Genomic DNA, 10671 nt, shown 5'->3' with positions numbered 1-10671 from the left:
CCAAGTGCCCATCATTTTTGCCTGCAAATGTGTGAGTAAGGGAATAGTTGGGTGAAGGAGTGACAAATTTGACTAGAGATTTTAGGGGTTAATCCGATAAAGGGCAGCAGTCCCAGGGCAGGATTTGGATGAGGAGATGTCCAGAACCACAACATCTCTATTCAGCTGTAATATGGTTGAGGGCCCCATTGCTGAACTTATCTCTGTGTGCCTTTAAAGCTCCCCAGGTCTGTTGTGTTTTGGGCCAGTTGAGATGCTCAAGGGTATGTGGAGATGACAAGGGACCTCAGGAGACCTGTGCCTGTTTGAAGCAGCAGCAGGATGGAGTAGGATGTCCTCAGATATCCCTAATAGCACTGACCACTGCGTTTGGTCCCTGCACCCCTAAGCTGTGTTTCACAGCATCTACAGCCTTACCTCCCCAAATGGCTCAAGGCGTAGCCAGTCCTACGCCTCATCGGAGCACCCTACACCTGGTAGGACCAGCCCAAGGAGATAAGTCTTCTGTTGCCGCAGTTGCCTCCTTTTTTCTGCTCCCTGTAAGGACATGGGGAGCACCACTTTTCCAAAATCTAGTTCATTCCCTGGTTTAGCTGCATCCTCACCACCCGGCTTTGGAGAAAAGGATGGGAACGTTTTATGTGAGCATTATAGTATTGCGCCCAGCCGTGTTTTCCCAATACCATTGGATATCGTATCGCTGTGACACCTAGCCTCCTCACACAGTAAAACCTGCGTGAAGCACAGCATTTTCCATAGGCTTCCTGAGATGGGCTCCTGGGGTCACAGCTTTGCCCGGCAGCTCTGGGGAACAAGTAGCTCTAGCAAAGCGCTTGGATAGTGAGAGGTGAACGAGGCATAGGAGAAGCACGTGCACCCTGTCCCTGTGCTGCCAGGGTATGTCCTTCCTCTTATCCGGCACAATAAATCATGGCTGAGCAGCACAAGCTGTTCCTGTCATCAAAACACGGAAAGAAACGCTCCTCTTGGCACTGTGGAAGTGATAATGACCCTGAATTAGAGCTCTACATCTCCAGCACCTGATTCTCCTGCTCCTGAGGGTGCAGCCTGATGTTTCTCCTCCTGGTTGTTGCAGGAACTGGTCCAGGTCTTGCTCATGTGGAGAAAGGATTTAAAGGAGCAATGTCTGGCCTGGCTTTTGGAGCAGCTTGTGACAAGAGGTTTCAAGCACCCGATGGTTACGGCTGTCCCGTGGAGATCAGGGGCAGTTGCACAGCTGCAGGGAGAGCCTATCACCACTGTCATGTCAGGGGACGACCGTGGCATTTTGGGTTGTGCCACGGCACATGTAGCCTCATTAAACCGCTAACGCGGTCCTGGGAGTGCTTTTGGCCTGGGGAGCAGCAACGTCCGCGACAGTCCCCAGCTCTGCTCAGCCGGGGCCAGGGACGGAGGCTGATGAGAGTTGGGGACCCCAGTGACACCCCCAAATCCCCCCGTGGCTCGTGCACCGAGCACCCAGGTGACCCCCAGCCCAGGCACCAGGCACTGCAGAACCACCAGGCACTGTAATACTTCACTGCCTGGGAGCGGTTTGAGGGGCTGCCTTTAAAAATCTCATTTCCCAACGCCTTTGATCTGTGTCTTTTTAATTCCTTCCGAAACTCCAAGAGCAATGTTTGCATGCAGTCAGGCCAAGATCTCAGATGCCAGCACGCTCCTCTCACTTGCCTCCTAAGTGAACTTTTAAGGGACATTACTCCATCACCGAGCCCAGATCTAGGCTCTTACAGGAGAAGTTAAATATTTGAACTTGATATTGCAGCCGAAATCGCGTATGCTGTCTTAAAAGGAGCAAGAACCATTCAGTAATATTAAAGGGCAGGGAAGCTGAGATTCAGGGGGTTTTAACTTGTCAGAAAAGGAGAATTGCCAAACTACCAAGCACCCAGGAGACACTGCCAAGTGAAGTCCAATAAAGCAGAGAGCTAAAAATACAGCTGGGACCACGCTCCTTTACATGCCTTAGAGAAAGCGCCGCTGGTTTCGTTTTCGTTTGCGCTTGCCGTAATAAGGAAGATTTATCTGTTTGCAAATAGGACCTGTGGATAAGGGCAGGGAAAAACAGCTCCTGTGTGTCATTGCTTATCTGTGTGTCTGTAAGCAAGTACGAAGGACAGAGTGCGAGGTTGCGGACGTGCCATTTTATCATTCTTGACCCACAAAACTTCTTCAGGAGTCGGTGATAACCGTAGCAGGTATTCCTTCGGTTGGCCAGTGCCCTCTAGTGGCTTTGGGGGAGAAGAAATGTGCATTCCCATAAAGTAGAGGATTTTGCAAAAATATTGCTATGTCCTGAGTGTGTGCGGGCTTTAGGAGAGATGGGACATAAGTAGTTTAAAATGGAAAAAGAGCTAAATCAAAACCCTTCGTTCATAAATGCTCATCGCATACGCAGCAAAAGGGGAAAGGGAAAGTGGGATTCCTTGTGTATTCCTAGAAGATGGCTTTGTAGTCCATCAAAAGACAAATCTTGCTTTATTGTGCACGTACATCTCCCTCTCTTCCTCCTTCCCTCCCTTTACCGACCCTGTTGTGTGTCTAATAGGAATATGGCTTTTATTTGGAAATCTTATGCGCTGCGGATAGGCTTGCCCAGCTGGCTGGAGTACGGGCCCCTGCGCAGGGGATTGTTTTACACTGAATTTATTGCTTCCTCACTGGAAAAGCACCCTCCAGAAATGCCTTTTTCTACACACTTAGTCTTGGAAAATTAATTTAAAAAAAGAATCATCTCTCACAGAGTGAATTTAAGAATAAGTCAGATGGATCCCGCTTTCTGTGGGTTGAGTTTGCCAACACACTTGAGGCGGATGCCCTCTGTACGAGCAGCGCTGTACTGAAGCTGTTTGTTTAGGAATATAAAGAGAAACCACTTCTGCAAGGGAAACTTCCGCTGGCTGCTGTTAGCACAGCACAGCACAGCACGGAATGGAATGGAATGGAATGGAATAGAACAGAACAGAACAGAATAATTTCAGTTGGAAGGGACCCACAATGATCACCTAGTCCAACTGCCTGACCAAGTTCGAGCATGTTACTAAGGGCATTGTCCAAATGCCCGTTAAACCCTGACAGGCTTGGGGCATCGACCACCTCTCTAGGAAGCCTGTTCCAGTGTTTGACCACCCTCTCGGTAAAGAAAGGCTTCCTAATGTCCAGTTTAAACCCCCCCGGCGCAGCTTTGAACCATTCCCACGCATCCTATCACGGGATGCCAGGGAGAAGAGATCAGCACCTTCCTCTTCACATCCCCTCCTCAGGAAGCTGTAGAGAACCATGAGGTCACCCCTCAGCCTTCTCTTCTCCAAACGAGACAAGCCCAAAGTCCCCAGCCACTCCTCACAGGACATTCCTGACAGCCCTTTCACCAGATTTGTTGCCCTCCTCTGGACGCATTCAAGGATCTTCACACCCTTCTTAAATTGTGGGGCCCAGAACTGCACGCAGTACTCCAGGTGAGCCTGCACCAACGCTGAACACAGTGGGATAATCCCCTCATTTGACTGGCTGGTTATGCTGTGGTTGGTGCACCCCAGAACACGGTTTGCCCTCTGGGCTGCCCGGACACACTGCTGGCTCACCTGAGCCTGCCCAGGTCCCTTCCTGCAGGGCTGCTCTCCAGCCGCTCCTCTCCCAGTTTATACTTGTGCCAGGCAGTGTCACACCATTGCTCTGATCCCTGAGGAACCCCTCAGCAAGAAAAGCCCATCATGGTTATTTTCTGCAGGGTGGGTTTGGTGCCAAAATGATAGCCCTGAAGAGCCGTGCCCGCTGCCCGCAGCCCAGCCCCGAGGTAAGGACATTGGCTTCTATCGCCTGTGGCATTTGCTGGAGCCTCCTTCCCTGCTGACCAGGTCTGAGCCGGTGCCTACGGCCAGACAGACACAACAACAGGTCACTAGTTGAAGTCACTGACACTTTATTATACTCTTAGCCAAACTTTGCTATTAATAGCTCAAAGAGGTGTAGAAGGGATGAGAGTAGGGTTAATGAGCAGAGATACTTTGTTCTAGCTCTTCTCCTGTTCATGCACCGGTCAATCCTTCTCTATAAACCCCCGTTATCGCTTGTAGTCTGGAAAACAAAAGAGAGTTGGATTCGGTAGAGAGCCAGAATAACGCATGTCTCCATCCCAGGTAAGTGCTCTGAAGAAGGTTTTGTTCCCAGCTGGGCCAGGGGACTGCTCTAACAACCTGTTCCCACCCAGAAAGGTTCAGGGACCGCAGTAGCCTCCCTCTTCCTTGCAGTGATTTAAAAAACCTCTCCCCACCTTTCTTTCCAACAGGCCCCGCAGTTTACAGCGGCATTTCCACAAATCCATCCCCTGTGCCTGGGAAATGGCTGCACCTTGTGCCAGACATTATTTCTGGGAGCAATGCACTCATTGCTGGTTCCCAAATGTAAAGCTAAAAGCGCATAATGCGGCACTGCAGGACTCGCGCTTGTGGAGATGCTTTGTGTTTGCTGCATTTCCCGTTCACCGGCCAGCTGATTCCTTCAGCAGTTTCCTGCAGTGAGGTTTTGTCTGGGTGAATGGTGATGATCATTTTTGGACACAGAGCCCAGCTCCTGCCTGGCTTGAATTTTGTCCGTGGTCCTCAGCAGAGCATTTCGGCTCTAAGGCAGCAGCTCCTTCCTTACAATTGTTTGACTACACCAAAAGTAGCACAAAATATCCCGATTTTAGGCCTCCCCAGATCTCCCAGTTCAACTCCTAATGGGTTAACAAATGAAAGACCCCATTTCCTCTGGCAGTCCCTTGCCTTCATGGGATATGCATCGCAGGCACCAAGCAACTTACGCTGTAGATCCAGTCCACGTAGGCTGACACACGTGTGAAGACGGTTGGCTTCTTGTAGGTGTTGCAGTAAGGAACTAGCCCAAAACTGACAATCCCGTGGACTTGCCAGCGATTGTCTTTGTAGCAGTTGAGAGGGCCCCCAGAGTCCCCCTGGAGCAGAGGAAGGAGAGGACCATATTAAGCCAAATTATCTGAGCAACTGAGGAATGACTGGAGCACTAGTTAATCACTGATCTGAACATGAAAATAAAAATTTGTGCTTTCTTTGCAAAGGGCTGACTGCTCCCCAGCAGCACCGCCCAGCGTCTTCCAAGATGTTGCAAATATCAGACACACTATTTATTATCTCAGTCTGCACGCACATACACACACGTATATACACCTACACAGCCCAGGAAGGGCTGAAACACCGAATTCCCACCACCATTGCAAATATAGTGACTGTAAGCAAATGGTCTAGGGCACGTTGCGTCACACGCAATCCTTCCCAGCAAGGTCCACCTGCACAGCATCTCTGTTAAAAAATCACTGCACTCTCCAGCTGCAAGGAACCAGGTAGAAGGGAAACGCTGGTTCCCTTGTTCTTCACAAACAAGTATATTCAAGGGGTCTTGGGAAGTTAAGATGGTAAAAAAGAAAGCAACTCAAGTCAAAATATACGAGAAGATAAAGGCGCTTTCTTGGTCAGAACCCGGTTTATAAGAAGGTTCTCCCATAATTAAACCACACCAAAAAAACACAGTAAATATCTATAGACCTATAATTATACTATACCTGTAATTGTGCTATGTATAACTGTATAACCTGTTTTATTTCTATGCGTTTCTATATTATATTCATATATTTACATAATAAAATATGTTACATATTTCTCCATTATTTTTTAAGGGCTCTGCATGGTTGCTTTCACCAGAAGCCACCTCTGTTGTGAGCAAATACAGGCAAAGGTAACGAGTACCCCCTGCCTTCACACACCAAACCTCTGTGCCTGGATGCTGGGTCCACGTGGAGCCCCTGGGATAAAGGGGACCCCACAGCATCTTCCTTTTCCACCTGGAGGTGCTCCAGCCACAAAGCTGATCCAAGGGCTGGAGCACCTCTCCTATGAGGACAGGCTGAGAGAGTTGGGGTTGTTCAGCCTGGAGAAGAGAAGGCTCCGGGGAGACCTTATAGCACGTTCTGGTACCTAAAGGGACCTACAGGAAAGCTGGAGAGGGACTGTTTACAAGGGCATGTGGTGATAGGACAAGGGGGAATGGGTTTAAGCTGAAGGAGGGTCGATTTAGATGAGATATTAGAAAGAAATTCTTCCCTGTGAGAGTGGTGAGGCACTGGAACAGGTTGCCCAGAGAAGCTGTGGATGCCCCCTCCCTGGAAGTGTTCAAGGCCAGGTTGGATGGGGCTTTGGGCAACCTGGTCTAGTGGAGGGTGTCCCTGCCCATGGCAGGGGGGTTGGAACTAGATGGACTTTGAGGTCCCTTCCAACCCAAACCATTCTGTGATTCTGAGATTCTATGATTCTAACCTGGGCTAGATGGTGCAACTTGGACATAGCCAAAGCTTGCAGCAACCTCAGCTGTCCATGTAAGCAGAGCAGCTGGGGAGGAGAAGGGTGACAAGCAGGGCAAAATCATGGGGGAGCACTGCCTAGTGCAGGGTGCAACATGACCCCAACATTGGAGGAGTGGTATGGCTTCCCCGCAGCTTCATCCTTTGGAAGAGGGCAGAGGGGGCTGACAAAGTCTCAGCCCATTCCCCAGGATCTGCTTGAAGAAAAGGCAAATCTCCCCTCCAAAATCAGAGGGGAGAGATGTGCCCTGAGGATTTGGAGGTTTTGTCTCTGCTGGTTGCTCTGTGGGGAGATGGAGGAATGTGGACCAGTCTGGTTTAGAGGATATTCAGCAGAAACCAGTGACGGAGCCAGGATTTGCAGGAAAGCTATTGCAGGTGGAGAAATGGAAAAAAACAGGCCCCAGCAGAAGGAACAGCAAAGTCAGATATGAAGGAAAAAGAAAGAGGGGAGCTTGAAAATCCTCTGATAATAACAGATCTTACACTGCATCCAGACCTCACGCCGTCTCCACCTGCACAGATCATAGTGGTTTTTGCTTGAGATCCCCACCAGTCGTTCTGGGAGCAGATCTCATGGTCGACCACCGGCAGCATCACCTCTTGCAGTGTGTCTGGGATGTTGCCATCCACTAGCAGAGAAAGGGTGAGATTTTGGTCCAGGAGCTCCAGCAGTTGAGGAAAGAAGCCCACATCCTGCCATGGGCAGCTTTACCTGCACGGTGGTCCCTCTGAAACCAGGAGGGATCCTCAAATTTCCTCCTTTCCCTTTACTTACCACTAACCATCCCCCATCCGGTAATATAGCAGGGATAATTATTGGGCAAAATTTCTCCTTCAGGTGGAAGCATTCCCAGCTCAATGAACCCATTGTCATAGGCAAGAGAGTCAAGGCGCAGCAGGGCAATGTCATAGCTGAAACGGGATACAGGTAAAAGACTCTTTACTGAAAATCTTGAATTAGTCATAAACCAGACGTCCTCACTCACATTTCATCATTCATGCAGGTCTCTAGACTCTCGTAGCCAAGCACCTTGCAAACATCAGGAATTCATCCTTACAGCTATCACAGGCGACAGGAAAATATGAGCAATTAAGAGAGAAGAGGCCATAGTACAGACCGATAAAGGACCAAAGTCTCCCAGAAAGCTCCTACGCCTTTGGAGGTGCCCAACCTCATAGTGAATTTCAGTGGACCCTGGGTGGACAGGCATGCCTCCGAGGGGGGATTTAAGACAGTCTCTCAGCATTTCCCTGTTGGCTTCCCTCATCAGGTCCAAACAGTGGTGTGACTGCTGGCAAGCCGCTGAATCTGCCGTACATCCTGCATCCATCTGTGAGGGACTAGATTTCCCCAATCTTTGGCAAAAAAGGACTGAGGTTATGCACATAGACATCCTGTAACACCTCTAAAAGAGGAGGTCATTTGGGAAATCTCCATTGCATCATCTTCCAGTGCTTCCCACAAATCCAGTCTCACTGAGAACTGGACTGAATATACACCTAAACACTTAGCGGGTGCTAAGTACCATTCAACCATTTGACGATATTCAAAATAATTACCCATTGGCAATGTTATTGGGATTCCAGCCATTATGAATGAAGACTCTTTCCACATCAATATAGTACTCGGTGCCGTCCACCTTCAAGAGATTGTGCTCACCCAGAGCCACTCGGTAGGATGCTCCTTCTAGCCTGAAAGCAAATCACAGAATAATTAATGTAAAAATTACTCCGCACCGCCAGCTTTGCACCGCAATTCCTGCACCACTGAGACCTTCCACCAATGTAATCAGTCCTAAAGCACCTTCCACTGGAGGATTTTCAATGGACTGTAGCTAAACGGTCTTATGAATCAGGCAAATGCTGCCTGCACTTTGCTGGCGAAGCAAGCGAACGTGCAGCATCAGCTTATACAGTGCTGAGCTCGGTCTTGAACGAGAACGTTCATTCTGCATCTCTGCATCTATCTGAAACAGAATGTGAAGGATCAGCTTGTTACACTTCATTGTAAGTACATTCGCTAAAGGCGTGAGTAATTAAAGAGGAGTGTTCGCTTATTGGTGTCACGCTGTATCGTTTAGGCGGTGCACGTTAGATGTGCTGCAGAGCAAATCGTACAACGTGGCCCGCGAGCTACAAAACATGCCTTTCGTTCAATCTTTCCATCTCCGTGCAGGTTTTTCAGGATGCAAACCCATTCAAAATGCTCACATTCACACAAATGCACCTCCTCTGATGCAAATCAGCAATCAGCTTGATTTCCACTCCCAGGAAGTCAGCAATTAATGCACAAAATCAAGGCTAAAGCAAACAGTTTTCCAGTTCTCTTGATTAAGTGCACAGAGAGATGTCCAGCTGTGTGAGGAATGGCATCAGTGGGGAGCTCAGAGGGTGAGAAGGGTCTGGCTCCTGTCTACAGCAAGAATGGGGACAAGAACAAGAGTTTTAATGCTTTTTATCCTACTCACGTGGTGAGGCAATGGGCTGCAGTCATGACCCATTTGGGGCTGATAAGCGTTCCACCGCAGATGTGAGAGTAGTATCCCGGGTAGTCATCATAGGCAATCTGAAGCGATACCTGGATCAAACAACAACATATTTTACACCCGAGCCATGCCGTGCCTCTGCAGAAAGGGTGTGTGTGGCTTTGGCCAGTGGAAGCTCTCGTTTTCTCCCTGTTTTTTCAAATATAAAACACCAGCATTACCTGCCACTTCCAGCTGTTTGGTTGGGCTTCGTGGCCTCCAATTACTCGCCCTGTCAGCACATCCTTCTGAAGAGCATCAATTAGGGGACTTCCAGAGATTGCCCCTAACCACACAAAAAAAGGAGTGAAGTTTGTCACGTGGATCCCTAAAGAGCGTCAGTCATCGCGGGTTACTGCCAGTGACAAACCGGGGCTGCGCAGCGCAGCCAGCGGAGCAAATTGAGACTTGCACATGGTGACACTGCGATCGCTCTCCGTCCTGAAGGCTGTCTTTAAAGCCTCCGTGGTTGAAAAATAAACAGACTTCAAGATGCAAGGCTGTCATATAAATTGACTTCTGTTTCCCATGGTCCCTACAACCCCACCAGAACTGCCAGATGGTTGTGCACCGACCTAAATCCCCTTTCTTTTGGGGTGTAGGTTTCCCCTCCCCTCCCTCAGACCACCACCAGATCTTTCTCATGGAGATCTTGTTCCCTCATTAGGGAAAAACCCTTCCACCCAGAATAATTGTGTCCACGTAAGTTTTGCCCTAGCACAGAGAAAAAATTGATCTGCTGTAATCTGCACCTCTTAGTCTGAGGTTGAGAAGTTCACCCTTTCCCAGCTCAAACACTTCAATTCCAACTTACCCAGGCAACTAAGAAGAACCAGGTACTGAAGCATCTTTAATGAAGTGGCAGCATTTTACCAAGAGAAATTCTTTTTATACTAAAATATCTGATAAGAAGCTGTATCTAAATTTGTGATTACTTCAATTTATCTATACTCATAGCTCATTAAACTGATCAGAAATGTTCTCTAGGTGGAAAAAAAAGGGAGAGCAGTTACCTGTTCAAGGTAGAGCCCAAGGCTGCACAAAGACCTCCACACTGCACAGTTCCCACAGGGCCATGAAGCAGAAAAAAAACCTGATAAATTTGGAGAGAGCTCAGATCAAGTCAAAAACAAAACAACACAGACCCAAGCTCAACAAGCCAACACTTTGGGCTAATAACTGTTGATGCACGTGTTGTATTCCCGTGTTAGAAATTTATCTGTCAGTCCAGCTGTCAGCTATTCCATGTAACATGAACTGATCTTTGTCAACTAGATAATAAGAGCAATAGTAAACAGGGAGAAGTGTAATCGCTGAGGGTGGTTCAACCTTGGCTGAACATATTAAACTGACCTTGGCTGGACATGCTGATCCTTTTTTAGGATCTTTTTCTGCTCCCTCCTCACTGCTGAAAGAGTTTTCCTCTGCCTGCCCCAAAACACTGGCTCTGAAAGAAAGGAGGGGAGGCAGGGAGCTGGGCTATGGCCCGCAGGGAAAAAAGGGAATGGTGCAGCTGGCAAGTACAGGTGCTGTCTCTGAGGAATGAAAAAGGTCCCACAACCACAAAATGGCTGTGGTTGGAGGGGACCTCTGGAGCTCATCTGCTCAAGCAGGGACACCCAGAGTCGGTTGCCCAGGACCGTGTCCAGACAGCTTTTGAATATCTCCAAGGATGGAGACTCCACAACCTCCCTGGGCAACCTGTGCCAGTGCTCGGTCAGCCTCACAGTAGAAAAGTGTTTCCTGATG

At 48.7% G+C, this 10671-nt stretch overlaps 1 protein-coding gene across 1 annotated transcript; it reads right to left on the bottom strand.

The window, feature by feature from the left end:
- Positions 1-3926: 3926 nt before the first annotated feature.
- Positions 3927-9788, bottom strand: LOC129203241 (elastase-1-like). The gene is made up of 8 exons (XM_054817422.1): positions 9737-9788; positions 9105-9208; positions 8866-8975; positions 7958-8089; positions 7173-7309; positions 6881-7026; positions 4826-4975; positions 3927-4098 (listed from the first exon to the last, which is right to left on the bottom strand). The coding sequence occupies exons 1-8, from the start codon at positions 9768-9770 to the stop codon at positions 4072-4074; spliced, it is 840 nt and encodes a 279-aa protein (XP_054673397.1). The 5' UTR covers positions 9771-9788; the 3' UTR covers positions 3927-4071.
- Positions 9789-10671: the final 883 nt, after the last annotated feature.

Source organism: Grus americana, chromosome 2, assembly GCF_028858705.1.
Source record: "Grus americana isolate bGruAme1 chromosome 2, bGruAme1.mat, whole genome shotgun sequence".
In the NCBI taxonomy this organism is placed as follows: domain Eukaryota; kingdom Metazoa; phylum Chordata; class Aves; order Gruiformes; family Gruidae; genus Grus; species Grus americana.
Note: the sequence above shows the minus strand (reverse complement) of the source record. Positions and strands in the feature narration are given on the sequence as shown.